Source organism: Melospiza georgiana, chromosome 3 (genome assembly GCF_028018845.1).
Source record: "Melospiza georgiana isolate bMelGeo1 chromosome 3, bMelGeo1.pri, whole genome shotgun sequence".
NCBI lineage: Eukaryota > Metazoa > Chordata > Aves > Passeriformes > Passerellidae > Melospiza > Melospiza georgiana.
Window position 1 is genome coordinate 89,424,196 of NC_080432.1, and position 15,859 is coordinate 89,440,054.

At 37.6% G+C, this 15,859-nt stretch overlaps 1 protein-coding gene across 1 annotated transcript in view; it reads left to right on the forward strand.

Moving 5' to 3' along the window:
- Positions 1-15,859, forward strand: part of NBAS (NBAS subunit of NRZ tethering complex) — a 160,057-nt gene that overhangs the window by 74,668 nt on the left and 69,530 nt on the right. The window contains exons 36-40 of the mRNA XM_058020301.1: positions 606-773; positions 1,362-1,475; positions 1,729-1,852; positions 6,766-6,842; positions 7,359-7,496. Of these exons, the coding sequence (XP_057876284.1) occupies positions 606-773; positions 1,362-1,475; positions 1,729-1,852; positions 6,766-6,842; positions 7,359-7,496 (621 nt within the window). The remainder of the gene's footprint in view (positions 1-605; positions 774-1,361; positions 1,476-1,728; positions 1,853-6,765; positions 6,843-7,358; positions 7,497-15,859) is intronic.

The window sequence follows — 15,859 nt, forward strand, 5'->3', positions numbered from 1 at the left end:
CTTGATTGAGAAACGGTTGGGATTCTTGTAGTCCTTTAGGCTGGCTGGTTTTCAGTATTTTGTGTGCCAGCTGCAAAATTTCAAAGCTTGATGATACTTTATTACTTGGTCCAGGGATGTATATTTACATCTCTACTATTTCCCCTATTGGGAGGGAGTTCAACTTAATTAATGCTACCTCTGTAAAAATACAAGATTGTCTCTAATATCAGCTTTCTTGAATTATCAAAGATTAACTTTAGTATACTCAATCCTCATGTTTGTAGAGAGGTGATTATTTTAGTGGAAACATTCAACATTTATGTAGAACATTGCCATTATAAACTTTGGAATTAAAACCAGTGCAGTCTGTGGAAACAGGGGATGATAACTGAGTAAGGGGCCAAATGTTATGCTGATCACACCGCTTACTTCACAGTGAAACTCCTAAATCACTTTCAGTTTGTCTTTTGTTTATTTTTGGCAACTGCTGCCTGAATTAATGGTCATTGAAGTGTGTTATTAATACAGTGTGCCTGAACTCTAATGCATTTGTTTGGCTTTAGGTCACTAACCTAATTACAGCAGGAGTCTAACCCTTGCATTGTGTGTTGGATATGTCACAGGATGAAAGCAGCGTCTCCTCTGGCCAGTCCGCTGATTTGTTGTACTGGACGACATCCAAAACCATGAAGGTGTTGTCCAACACAACTCTGACTACCAAAGCCATGCTGCATGCTGTCAGTGATGGGCAGTGGTGGAAGAGGTCCTTAACTTATCTGCGACCACTACATGTAAGGGATTGCTGATGTGTCCCCAGATGTTTACACATTTGTGATACATTAGTATAAAAACTCAGCTCCTTTGAAGGAGCTGATAGCTGAACCCTCAAATCCATAAACAAACTACAGACATCATGGGACTGTTTGCAAGGAAATCCCAGTGAAGCAAGGGGTCTAAAGCTGTTTTCTAGTCTATTCTCTCCTGTTTTTTAGCATAGTGTAAGAAGGCCTAATTGAAATTTGGCAGAATTTTAAAACTTCGGGGAGCAAAGCACAGTAAAGCCCACTCTTTAAATACTGTCATCTTGTATTCAAAGCTGTTCCTTTGCAGTTTCTCCTTTCTACTTTCTCTATTTCAGTGACTTTCTATAATGTTTGTGCCACTATTTTCTGTGATACTACTTTTGAACATGATTCTTTTTCCTTTTTTAAGAATACTGGACTTCATTCAGAACTGGTTTATGTAAGATGACTCCTTTGTTGCTCCCCACTGAATTCAGTGATCTTTTCATTTACAGCTGTTTCCCTTCTGCATAGTGTTAACAGCATTTTTATGAGCTTTTTTACAGCTATAGGCTCAACTATGCTTATTTTTCCCAGGGCCAAGAATTTGGAGATGTATTAAAAAGTGGGTCTGGAGAAAATGCTACTGTGGAAAAACAAGGCTGTCATCCATTTTATGAGTCTCTAATTGATGATCCATATATTGCAGAAGTAAGTTACAGTTACAAAGTCTGCAGTTTTTTGTTGAGATCTTATAATCAAGTGAAAATACAGAGTTTTTGATTATATGTGTGACTTGAAATTCTGCACCATAGTAGGAAAAAATCATTAAAATTAAACATCATTAGAATTAAACAAAGGAAAGCAAATAGAGGAACTGAGTTAAGCAGCTGCATGTGATGCAAGTGATCCAAATAAAAATGCAGGTGTAGAGTGCCTATGTCAGTTGTCTTTTTACTTCCAGTCTGAGGTCAGCTATGGAACATACCAGAACAATTCCTTGGAAAGCTTTGCAGAAGTGTTGCTGAGAACAGGGAAACTCGCAGAGACAAAGAGCGAAGGAAAAGACCTACTTCCAACTACAGAAGGTATGGACTTATTGGATATATTCCTTCCATGTATAGTAAATACAGAAGTATCTTTGGTTTAAGTGTGGAGAATTGCACAGAACAATCTGAAGTATTTTCTGAGTGTTTTGCATGAATTGTGATGTGGTTCAATGGCTCTTGTTGGTAAGAAGTCTTGTTAGAAGTAGCTGCAGTGTTTTCAAGGGAATTAGTGACTTAGAGTTGCTCAGCAAAGACTAGAAAAATGAAAGTTCTCTTTAAATAAGCAGAAATTGTTATTTGGGAGTTGGCAATGATAGGAGGAATTGTTGAAGGTTTCCTGAATATTACCATATACAGGTCATGGGAATTTGTAAGCCATTATGAGTTATTTCTCTGTATGTCTGCATATTCAGATTCTGTGCCACTGTTTATCCAAATTTCAGTATTGCAGGTTTATTGTAGTATTTCATTTGTCAATTAATGCTTAACTACAGCTTCTGGAATTGTCAGAATTTTTTGTCTTCTTCTGAAATGTCTACATGTTACAGATTATATTTAATAATTTTTTAACAGAAGCAATTTCACTTTTTAAAAAAAGATAAAAACCACCTGTAGTTATCTTTCCTTTTGGATATCTTCTGCTGGTTTAAGAAATTAACTGTTTAAATATTACATGCTGTTAGTGTCTTTTGAAGGAAGATATATGTATTATACTTGGCTTGTGGTAAATTCTGTTGTGAAAAATAAGTATATTAAATCTAAATCACTTGCTAGATGAGAAGTTTCAAGACAGGCTTTCCTCACAAGCCACACATATACTCAAAGTGTTTCATGAAAACCAGCATATTTGTCTTACCAAGTGTATGATTCAGTAGTCTGAGATATGTGATGTTTGTACAGATAATTGTGTAGTTCTAATCTAACAACACCGTGAATCAGAAAAGGTTGGCAACAGCTTGTATAAATTGGGTGTGTGCGTATTTTGGTCTTTACATGCTCTCTTAATGCAAAAAAATCCTTTAAAATCAGTACTTAAAATCTTATTTGTTGTATGCTGAATGCTTATAGGCCTTAAGCTTTGATTCCAGTGTCTTAAAGGAGGAGGGGGGGCAAGGATTAAAAACTATTTATTGCTTCCTTAGGGAAAGTGATTTACTTGGCAGATCTGTGGAAATAGTTCCTGCTCTAACTTGAGTAATTGGAGCTGATTGTTTACAATTCAGTGGCTGCTTTTGAGATGGAAATTTCAGTGTTGGGGACTTTTCCTTGAAGAAGAAAAGAAATTTTAGATTCTAGCTTCAGTTTTTGAGCATCTATCTCATTCCTTTTAAGTGTGAAGAATAAAATTTTTGCCATTAAATACTTCTCTTCCACCACTTTTATTCTGTAGTCAGAGTTTCACTTAAGAGTCCTTCCAGCTGTGCTCTGAAACAGAGTTCTGTGTTTTCCTCTGGCAAAATGGACTGTGTTTATTGTGAACTCACCAGTCCTTCTGTATTACACCTTTTGGTAGTCAGTAAATTGTTCTTAAGCATAACATAGCTTTCTCTAAATAATTGGATTAATAATTTACTATTTGTGGTGTGTTTAGCCCTGTGTTAATGGTATTGGATCCCACCTCTTCCCCCTTAAAGCTTTGCTTTGTCAATTCTCATGGAAGTCTTTATGATGAGTTAACACATTCAGGATTGTGCAGATTGAAAACATACCTGTTGATAGCACACTGCTGAAGTTTAAGGAATCAGACAGATATGAATCCCACTTAATATTCTGCATTTTTACCATTTTCAGGCTTCCTGTACATTTTTGGGTAGGATTTTGCCATACAAAACTTGAATGCTGATATGAGGTGTCAGCTACTGCACTGGTCTAGTAACTGCAAGCATAGAAGGTTTCAGTTGATTTTGCTGACAAGTTTGAATCCCAGCTGTTTGCTTCTAGCTGTCTTGTAGGACAGCTACAGCAGCAGGTTTCAACTCCATCAAAAGAACTGAAGAACCTGGAGGGAGATGCAGTTTAGCAAAGAAGTCTTCATTGTACTTGGTACTTTTTCTTAGGAGAGGCTGGAGTAAGCATCAGACTTTATTTACTATAACAGTGCCATGTGCAGTGTGAGAGACTGGCTAAACACTTCCCCACTGACAGTATGCATCATCATAGAAGGGTAGAATGGTTGGAAGGAATCTTAAAAATCATCTCATTTCAATCCCTTGCCATGGGCAGGGATGCCTTCCACTAGACCAGGTTACTCAGAGCCCCATCCAGTCTAGCCTTGATAAAACTCTGTAATAGAACTCAGGATATCTTGCTGCTTTTTTTGATTGGGTAGTGTTACAAGCCTTGCATCTTGACTTTTCTTGTCCTTGCTATCTGGATGTAGGTGGTAAACTGAGTATTTCCAAGTGAAATGGTAACTCTCATCTGTCTGAGTCCTGTAAAGTGCCCCTTCCTCAGCTGTGGGCTGATAGTTCACCCACACTTGGTGTGGCTGAGGCCATGTTGTGCATCTCTGTTTAATAGGAGTTTAGTTTCTCCTTAGGCCTTAGGGATTGATCAGGAGGTTGAAGATGAAATTTGAAAAGTTGGCTGTATATCCTTCTAACCAGATTAGGCACTAAACTCAGAGTAAACCCAAGACAGTCAGTCATACCTATTAGTCCTCAGGGGTTTTGGAGCACCTAATACCTTAAGGTTCCCCATAATTTTGTGGTTAGTTGTAGATATGTCTGTTTAACTGCAGTATATGCTTCTAAGTTTATTGAGATTTTATCATGGACTAAATGAACAATTGAAGACTCAAAGCAGGTTTTGCATTTTTTTCAGACGAAAGCCCATCAAAAGTGAGTTGAAACTTTCTATGTATGGAGAAATTCCAATTTTCACAGATAAACCATTTTTTTAATACTTAGTGTCTCAAAGAGGCTGTGGCATAAAGACCTGCATAGGAAACGAAAATATTTATAAAATCAAAATATTTTTGTGTTTCTATGAGAAATTAGTGCTTCAGGACAGCAGCATTGGCATTTTGCTTGTCACTGCCTGCCCTCCCTGGTTTGCCAACCCTGTAATGTCTAATCCCTGTGGCAAATTCCAGATTTGGTAGTGGTCTGAAATGACATTAAGTTCCGGTAAATTTTGTGAGGATAGATGATAGGACAGAATGGCATCCTGCTGATGTCTGGAGCCTGTGACTTGAACTCAGCCCTGTTAGACTGCAGAGGATTCTTGCATGGCTTCCCTGGGAGACAGAAAGCTGTATGAAATTATTTTTGCATACATGTATTTGTGTGTATGTAAAGTGCACATCTAAGTATGGGTGCATGAAAACCTATCATGAACACATTAGCATGCAGAAAAATTATTGAACTTTTCTTTCTTGGAAGGTATGAAAATAGAGGCAATTCTTTCTTCTTACATACATTCTGGGATTTGGGATGCCATTGTGTCACACTTCATGCAAAATGTGAAGAAAATCATATTGTTTTCTGGCCTTGTATTGGTGCTGTGTTCTTTGTAATTATTGCTTTCCTAATGGTGAAGATCAGTTTTTGCAAGTAGTCATGTTGGGGATGTTAAGTTGAAAGGGAACCCATATTTTATTGTGTATTCAGGAGGTTTTACTAGCATTAATTCTCCAAAGAAAGGGAAAAGAGAGCAGAGCTGAAACTCTTCCTCCTCCCTTTTTTTTTTTCTGTTTAACTAGAGGTGGTTGTAAGAATACATAAAGTAACTGCTTGTTATCAGAGGAGGAGCCACTAATTTTCATCAAGATTTTAATATTAGATATTTCTAGAGTTCTTACTATCTTTGCTTGGACAGCATACAGGTTATTTAGAGTGTAGCAGAAACAATCTGTCAGAAGCAAGAAACTGAAGCACAGTAAAAGCCATTTGAAGCATAAAGGATAGGTGCTGTTGGACAGGCTTATGTTGCAGCCTCTGTGGTTACTTGTCACATAGAAATTTAGTGCTTGTATCTGGCTGAGGGCCAGCATGTAAATCCACTTCAGGCTGATGGCAAATTAATGATAATCTTAAAATTGTAATTGGTCATTCAAGCCTTTTATAAGTCATTCTTTGGAACAAAGAATTAACTGTGGGAGTGTGTGCAAAGTAATTGGGTTTTTACCAGCATGCCCTCCAGAGGAGTTTATGTAATGTGGGAATTAACAAACAGGTGTTTGAGACTTCCTTGAAATAAACAAAGAGCTAAGTTGCTGCAAGATAGCTTGTTCCTATTGAAATAATATTGTTATTAATAACATTAGTAATAATGTAATCTATAACAATGGAAACAACCCCTCCCCCAAGTGTGGTATCTATAATGCAGGAAAAGCAGGTGATTTTTGTGTCAGTTTTACCAGAAGTATATGAGTTTATAATCAGAATGCTTATCCTTTAATGAATTTATTAAAATTGCTGTAGTACTGATACTTGTTTTCAGTATGTGGCAGAACCTTTTTGTGGTGTTTCTTATGATACTTGTGATTTTTATTTTTGATTAAGGCAGAAGTTTTTAATATGATTTGTTATGTTCAGTGATGAGGGAATTTGAGCTCAGGCTTGAAGAGAAGACATTTTGTACCATTCCTCTTCTTGGTATCTTTGAACCTTTAGAACATTACGTTACTTCCTTGATTTTGCAAGCAAAATATTTGCTTCTTGGAAATCAGTACAGGTGGTTTTGTTTAGCATTTGTTGCTGCATTATCTCATTCTTCTTTGGTTAATGCGTCAAACACTTTCCCTGGAAGTTAAGGTAAAGCTGTGCTGCAGTTTAATTATATATTATCTCTTTCTGGATTGTGCTGATAAGTGTTTAATTAAGTATGTCTGGAGTGCTTCAAGCTAGTGTCTAATAAAATATAGTTGCCCTGAAAACATTTCATTTGCTAGCTCTCAAGGCCAAGAGGGTCAGAAATCCAAACTTTGTGTCTCTCCATCTCTGTTGCAGTTCTGCTACAACTGGCAAGTGATGCTTTACCAAAAGATGCGGCCTTGTCTCTTGCCTATCTGCTTGCACTGCCACAGGTATGTTGACAGGGGCTTTGTTTGTGTGTTTTTGCCAGGAAAGACTATTCATAGCAGAATTCCATTAGCAAATTTCACTTCCTTAAGGTATTAAAAGCTTAAGTATTCAAATTCATTTTAATACACATTTTTACAGGTTGGGCTGGTGCATGTAAAGGAAAGTGAACATATGCCATTGGACGTTCCATTGAGCATGGCACTGATGAAAAGATACATTTTCCTACATAAAATAGAAGTTGGACCACCAGACTGACAATTCTAATGTAACTCAGAAATGTGGATAATATCCTTGTGGTATAGAAGCACCAATAGTGTAGTTGGAAAAATATTTTGGTTAGGTGCAAGGGGAAGAAATGTAGAATTATCTTTATGTATGGAGGTTATTGATTTACTTCTGTGCCAGAAAAACACAGAGCTATTTCTAAATCATAGCAAGTAGCTTTTTAGAAAGTTTGTACACTTAATGTTGTATGCTTACTAGTTCTTCCATGTAAATGAATTCTCTATTTCTTCTAGGTGGTAGACGCCAACAAATGCTTTGAAAAGCAATTACATTCTGCGTTATCTCTCCAGCTGGCAAGTTATTACTATAGCCTGCAGATCTATGCTCGTTTGGCACCATGTTTCAAGGACAAATGCCATCCTCTCTACAGGGTTAGTACTCTTTTCTTTTTAAAGCCACATTCATTAATGTTCAGACTAAAAGCTATTCTAAAAAGCCAGTACATGAGTTAAGCCTGTTAAGGGGCTGATCTGACTTACGCTGTAAGCAGACTGTTGTGTTACACATAATTATTCTTCTACAGTGCTGTAAACAAACAAGTACTTCACAATTTGTGGAGGAGTTTTTGAAGCACAATATCAAGTGTCATTTTTAGGTAACAGCACTATCAGTCTTCAAAGTAGCTTATAAGCACTAAGCAGGAATGAGTATAGCTTATGCTGTTACCTTGCAATTCTGTGACCAAGGCAATATAGTACTTCCCAGGAAAAGTAAAGTCCATTTCAACAGAAACAGTGCGTTTCAGAAAGTTTCCATAGCCTCACCTAGGGTGTTTTAGATTGTATTTCAGTTTACATATGGTGTTTTGAAATTTATCCTCATTCATAGGGAAATTTTTTTATTTCCTTTGACAAGTTTCTGTTTTTGGAATGGCACTACTTTGCCTGTTCTCCATTGACAGTGCTTAAAGCAGTTTTCATGGTGAAGTCTGTACTAAATGGAAGTGGTGGCATACAAAAGTTTAGTAAGGCACTGATTGCCATTCTTACTAAGGTGCCTGCATAAAACCCCTTGTTTGCTCCAAGAGAGCCTTTCTGAATTTACACCAGTTCTTTCCTCCTGTGAAGAAGCTCTCTGGACTGTTTGCTTTTCAGCCTGTCTCTAAACTGTAGCTAAAAGAAAACTTCTGGTCACAAGTTTTCTGAAAAGGAAGTAATCACCACTGTGGCATGAGAGAATTGGTTTTTACCATGTTAAGAATGACTCCTGATTTACAGCAGAAAGCCTGTTTTGATATTCACCCAATTCTGCAATTAGGAAGCCTTTCATGTTCCTGCTGAGATGTTCATTTTACTTTCTTCGGGTTAGATGCTAAAGGAAAACATAGCCACAACTGTGGGGCTTGAAAAATAAGTTGGTTATGAAGAATTAATTCCTGTTTGTTAAAAAGTTTTCTTTGAGCCTGTACATCTTCCTGCTGCATGATAACTTTAATGAAAATAGCTTGTGGGTTTTTGTGGGGCTTTTTTCCTTACTTTAGCTTTTTTAAACAGTCCTATTTTACAGGAAAATCTAAGCAGCCTTTGGAAAGTGCAAGTTACAAGAATGAGGACAGAGATGTTAGATTGAACTATTTGTACTCCCGTTGCCATTTAATAAGCAAAGTCTTATCAATGGCACCATGCAGTTTATCTCTTAACTGTGATGTGATCTTTGGCTAATCTTTTGTTCCATCTTGGTAAAATACTGTATGTGACTGTGATAAATAGTGGATTCTAAGTTGTATGCTAGAAATAGTAGGTTCTATGTTTAAGCTACTTTTAAACAATAGCTTTTGAAAACAACTGTAGAAGAAGATTGAATGAAGAGCACACCAAAAAAAACAGGAAAAAAAACCCACCAAAACTGGCCTGGATGCCAGTAAAAAAACCAACATAATCCAGTACTAATTTATAATTCATTGTTACTAATTCCAAGGGTATTCAGTGAAGGAATGTCACAGAGGTAGAAAACAAGAAATAGAAACAGATACTTTTAACCAAAATAAACATGCTTGTTTTTTTTTCCAAAAGCCCAAACCAAAAATGCTAAATGCCAGACTTAAATGTCCAATTTATGCTTAATTTTTATGCAAAACAGACATTTGCTTAAATTTACATCTTAGATGGTGTTAGTAAAGAATGGGTCCACCTGCAAGTTTGTTCATAAATGCTATTCTAGTTTGTGTCCATGGGAGTAGATCTAGCCATGAGTTTTGGGGGTTTTTTTGTGTTTTCTAAGAGTTCTGTGTGAGGAAAAGAAAATTGATCTCAAACTTCAATGAACATGTTACACTCAGCTGGAGATGTCATTCTGTAGTAGATTGTCTTCTGACTCATGGCACTGGTGGCTTGCATCATCTTTATCTTGTGGCTGTTTGTGAAAGCAGAAGTGCATCCCTAGGTCCTTTGCCTGCCTCAAAGCTGTACATTATTCTCAGAAGGAATCTGAGTGCGTTTTTGTCAATGAGAGTGTAAAGACAATCCTTGTTTTCGTCCATTCTCACTCTTTACATGGCCAGTAAATCTGGCACTTCAGCCACATGCTCAGAAGGTGAAACCTCAAGATCATAGAGCATTTGTTTCTGTCTACTAGCATCTGAGTCACAGTAGCTGTGATTTTTCTAGTCTGGTGAATCAAGTAGTATACTGCTGGAAAATGATCTGAATTTAAAGGAAACTGTATGGAAGCATGGAAAAGTCTACACATTCTGTGTTTCTCATTTTAAAATGACATTGTTTGAAAAGAGCTCATGAGTGCCTCTGGCAGAACAGGAGAAATGTTGGTAGAATGGAAATGACAGAACATAATGTTACAAGGATAATGAAAAGTGCAAGGAGAGCTCCTCTTCTGTTGGCTAGGACAGATTTTCAAGACTTGCCAGTTAGTCAAGAAAGATATTTTGAAGCAGTGATTGGGTCTGTTGCATGAAGGCTTGTTTCTTTTTTTCTTTGTTTTAGTTGTGATGTGAAATACTGACAGCTAATATCTATGCATCAAACCAGAGTCATAAATTGTCAGAAATTCTCACTATCACTTTTTGTATTGTTGATGCCCAAAAGGAAATCATCTTGATAATTTCAGTTTCTGGTAAAGTTATTATTTTGCTTCTAGGACAAACAAAGGGATCTGGCTGTAAAGCATTACTTTTTTTTGTGCCCAAGACAATTTCAAATTTTAGTTGTTATGATAACATGAACTTAACAGTCACACTTTAAGGCATCTGAACTATATTACTTTCTTGTCCTGAGGAATATGTTAAAGAAGCTCTCTAACCTAAGAAAACTGCAGATAAAGGTCAGAAGAACAGAGCAAAATTTCCAGGAATGGAGTGTATGTGGAATGTACTGGTATGAGAAGACTAATTACCCTTTGAGGACCTATATTTGTTTTTGGTTTAGCTCTGTAACAGGCTGGGATTGACTTTTCATTGCAGCCCCTGTGGTGCTGTGCTTTTGCATTTGTGGCTAGAAGGGTTGGTAACAAGCCTGTTTCAGCTGTTGCTGATCCTTGCTTGCACAGCATCCAGGCTGTTGCCCCACTGCCACTCTGATTCACCTCACAAATTCCCGGTCTTGATGAACAAGAAGAAAAGCTGTACAACTGACCAAGGAATTTGCTGGGTAATTCTTCTTGTTAGCAGCTTATCTCCTCATTTGTCCTATCCTGGTGATCTGATAATTGACCAGAATAAATTGTTTACTCTAGAAGGGAGTGAAAATGCTTAATTATCCTGAGGTTAATTAATATGTTACGTTCCTGTCCTCATGCTAATACTCTGTAGTTGAGGTGCTTCTGTTGTTTTGAAGAGGATTATTTTACTGACCTCAGCTGAGGGGGCAAGCTTTTTTTTGGAGCGTCAAACAACAGGTACAACAAATACTGCTAAGTTGCAGAGGGGAACAGGAATTTGCACATAATAGCAGATGAAGAGATTTGTTGTTAGCAGAAAATTCTTAGTTTTTTATTTTCTTCCCTTATATGTTACTTTTCAGTCAAGAAGGTGAGTTTGATTCCTGTCCATTTGTGCATTGCAGCTGACAGTATGTTGAAGTGGTAAGCTCAGAGATTCTCCTTAGTGATACTTCTCTTGCTGTGGCCTAAAATTGGTGAAGAAGCTGGGAGTTCAGTCCCACAGAGTTAAATAGCCAGATATGTATTTAGCCTTGTGTATGACAGGGCACATTTATGCAGTGAACCTGTGCTCTGTGCACTTAATCTGCTTCCCTTTTCTGTTACTTGCTTCTTTGGAAAGCCTCTGTCGACATCTCTAAGAGGCAAAATTTGGTCAAAAGAGGAGTGCTTTGAACTTGGAACGGAATGTGTGGAAATTTCTGTTGGTCTGCCAGGATTTCCTTCTGCCAGCATCACGTGGCTTCGAAGGTTTTGTTGTTTGTTTGTAGGTGTAAATTGGTATAAATTATAAATGCAGTTATATTAATCCAGAAATGTAAAACTCCCAGCCATGGTCTGTATGCTACAGCTTTATGTAATATTCCAAATACAGGATGTTGAAAATAAAGACTTAATTTGAAATGGAAATAGACATTATATAAGAAGGCTGCATACAGGAAAAAGGGAGGGAGGCAGATCTGATGCATCTGATAACAGATCTATTACCCTTACTAGATATGGTCCTAATGGCTTTAACCTGGCGCTCTAGTGCAGCTAAAGGTTTAAGTCTCTACAGGTGGTAATCTCTAAATCTCTTACTGGAATGCTCATTAAACAGTTGCATATTGTTTTGGATATTCTGTCACATTCCTAAATTATGACTTCAGTTTACTAGAGATAATATATACATTTTTAATCTCAACTTGGATTTATGTACATAATGTTTTACATCATGTGCATAACTAACATGCAAAACTGACAAACGGTGTCAAGCAGTCTTGTTTCATTTTGTCAGGACATTCAGCTTTCCATTCATAAATGCTATGGCTAGCACTAGGGCTGTTGTAGATGGTAAAATGGTAGTGCTCTTTATTTTTGGCCTATGATGGGCTTTAAACTTGGGGTTTTTTAAGTCCTGATTCAAGCCCTCATCTCCTGCTGTCATCTCTTTCTGTTTTGTTTGTGATGCTGAAAACTAACGAAGTTTCATTTGGCAGTGTGATTTTTCCTTGCTGTTTCACTGTTGGAAATTTCTGTTTTATGTTCTGCATCAAGTTCAAGTTTCTTTGCTGGTCTGTGGGTTGCTCCACTTCTCTTTCATGCTGCTGGTTATGCCTAATAGTTCTTAGTGTTTTGTATCCTACACTACTAACATGTTAATAACATGTTTATACATGTTCAGGTACTGATACTCGTTAACACTTGGCGAGTGAATCTACTGAATTTGATGATACTTCTGTTTCCAAGTCCAGTTTTCTGGACTATTTGATGATACTTCTGTTTCCAAGTCCAGTGCATACCTGATAGTTAGAAAAGCAAATACCTTGAATTTATGGTGCGCTATTCACTCTCCCATTGGTCTTCCTTTGTGTGTGTAGACTCTGTGATGGAGGGGAGAACCAAGGAAAAGGAGGGCAGTGGCAGAAGGCACCGTGAATGGGACTACCAGGCAGACTAACTACTGATCTGGGGAGAGTTCAAAGACCCTAGTGTCATCAGAATCCTTCTCTAGATCATCAGTAATGGATTCTGAGTAAAAGTGGTCTCAAAACCTGCCTCTGTAGTACTTGCTGTTGACTCTTTCCTCTCTAAAAAGCAATCTCCAAGCTTCTATCTCTTGTTTCACCAGATTTTAGTTAGTGAAAGGACAATTCTTCCAATCCATTAATAACTTCAGTTTTCTGGTTAGACTTCAGTGTGAAAACTTGTGAAAGTATTTTGCAAGATTTCTGTGTATTTGATTTCGTTTGTCTGTGTGCTCTTTGATACCCTCATAGGCCTCCAGCCAGTGAACAGAGGCCATGCTGATCTTTTCCCACCAATCTCTTAGTGCTCAGTGGTCTTTAATATCTGTTATATAGTCTGCCATCTTACTAGGGATAGACATTTGACTTGCTGGGCTACAGTCCCTATGAAGATCCCTTTTACATCCTATTTTTTCAGATGGAACTTGCACGCTGGCATGTTATTTTTAAAAATATTTGTTGGTGCATCTTGGCCTGCCATTTACCATAATTTCACATTTGTGGTCCTTCAGAACTGAGGGATGAATGCCAGCTGCACATAAATGACACCTTCCAGATTCATTTAACTCATGGGGCTCCTCTCCCCACACCTTCAGCAGTGAGGGCTGACACAAAGATCTCATGATTCCTACTGCTGTGGACTTATTCATGACTGCTCCTTCCACACCTTTTCTCCATGGGATCCTGCCACTTCTCTAGCTGGCTTCCTGATTTTGAGCACTTTTCAGAACTTTTTCTGTCAGCTTTACCATTCTTTTTAAAACATGTTCCTGGTGCTTTATTTAGCACTTAAAATTTCCTTTCTAGCTTGTCATATTTTGTGAGTTTTCCTCATTGATTTGCTTATTTTTCAGTGATGTCTCAACACATAATCACACATTTTCAAAATGAGTGAATATTTAAGCTAACAAAAATGGAAAACTTTATAAACTGTGATGTATCCAAAGGCTTAAAGCTCAAGTGAGCTCTCCTGAACTGCCAGCAAATATGGTTACTTTAGAACATCATCTGGTATGATCCCTGAAAAACTAATCCAGCAATTAGGGACAATGCAGCCGGATTGTGACAAGTAGATTCTTTTGGTTGTGATGTGTTTGATACAGATAAGCCAGTGTTTCACAGATCTTTCTTTGTTAAGAACACAATATGACAAAGTATTGCCATTCTTAGTTGGGACCAAATAATATTTAGGTGACTCAGAAAATACCCTATTGTTAAATAGTTGTTAGGTGTTGCCCCCAATCCCCTGTTTCATTTCTTCAAGATAAAGTGTACTTATGAAATGAGACACTTATAGTCTTGCTTATTTCTATTTCTCTAGGGTTATATGAGCTATTCTGTCAAATCCTACTTCTGAAAGCAGAGCAAGTGTTATTCTTTAGACAGCTGTTCAGAAATTTTCTTTTAGAAAAGAGGATCTTCAAACTAGCCTTTCATTTCAGCAGAGGGTTGAGTTTTAGCTTTCCCACGTTTCTCTGGAGACATAGTAGTGACTTTTCTTGTGAGGGAGATAGCTGGGATAAGTGCTAATGCTTTTCCTTCTTGTGAAGTTTTTTCCCTCTCTGGGACACAGTGCAGAGGTGACCAACAGCTTTTTGAAGCAGTCTTACACTAGTCAAGCAGTTTTATCTTCTCTTTTACCTTCCTTTTCCAAGCTTCTGTAACTGTTTTCTCCAGTCAATGAGCATCATAAATTTTGCAGGCAACCTGCTTGAAATTTGCTAGTCATCTAATTGTTAAGAACATTTTAGCAAAATTTCATTCATCTGAGTTGGCAATACAGGTTACCTTTCAATTGCTGAATTTCCTTTGGGTGAGAGAGTAGGCTTCTCCGTCCCTTTGGGTTTTAGTTGTTTGACTCCTTGCTGGTGGGGTTTGTTGGTTGGTTGGTTTGGGTTGGTGTTTTTTTCTTTTACATCTTGGAGAATTGGGGCTAAATGCTAGATTGGCCTCTGTATTTAGCTGAGAAGTCTACTAATAAAAATGTATATCTCAATAATGTAATGTGGTCACTGAGAAACTTGCACTTGTCAGAAGTGCTAGCAGTGCTATTGGATCAGGATGAAAAATATCTGACTTCTTGCATTTTAATAGCTGTCAGGGAACAGGTAGCTAAGTGTTCTTGTAGCTCTTAGGATATCTAGTTTTTAATCTTTAAATTAGTAAAATATATGAATATTTGCATGTATCAAGTTAAGTAGCTGTACAAATTAAAAAGAAACAGTATTGTACTTAATCTGAAATTGCATAATACTGCAGTAAAGTTTTGCAGTAGGAGTGTATGCTTGTCCCAAAGTCTGTATATGACTACAGTTGCTACCATATAGGTCAAGATAAAAGGCATATTCTGAAAGAATAGCCAATTACATCATTTATTCAAAAAGAAAGCACAATGATTTGTTTTTTAGACAAAAGGGAGATAGACAGAAGGTTAGGATTATTACCAAAAACATGGCACTTATTTACTGAGAGTAATGCTGACTGCAAATAGGAAATGAATTATATGCTATGAATTTAGTAGGCACTTCACTCAAAACCATGTAGTAATTTTCTATTTTCAGAAGTGTTCTTTCAGTTGACACTTTAACCTTTTATATATCATGTGTTATTTTCACTAAAAGAGCTGTCAGATGAAACAATGAGATTTTTCTACCTCAACCTGACTTATCAATCAGAAAATCTGTAAGAGAGCATAAGGTAGGAAAAAACCTATGAAAACATTTACTCTTGGGAGAAATTATTGCTCATTCTTGTTGGAATAGCTGATAGAAATCAAAGCATAAAAGTGTTTCTCTGAGGAGAAGCTTGACATCAGCCAGTGACGTGTGCTCACAGCTGAGAGAGCCGATTGTGTCCTGGGCTGCATCAAAAGCAGTGCGGGCAGCAGGGCAAGGAGGGGATTCTGCCCATTCACTCTTGTGGGACCCTTCCTGCAGTGCTGCGTCCAGCCCTGAGGCCAGAACCTCAGAATGGACATGGACCTGTTGAAACAAGTCCAGAGGAGGCCACAGAGATGCTCAGAGGGAAGGAAAGTCTGAGAGAATTGAGGTTGTTCAGCCTGGAGAAGAGAAGGATCAGGAGAGACCTCGTAGCACCTTCCAGTACCTGAAGGGGCT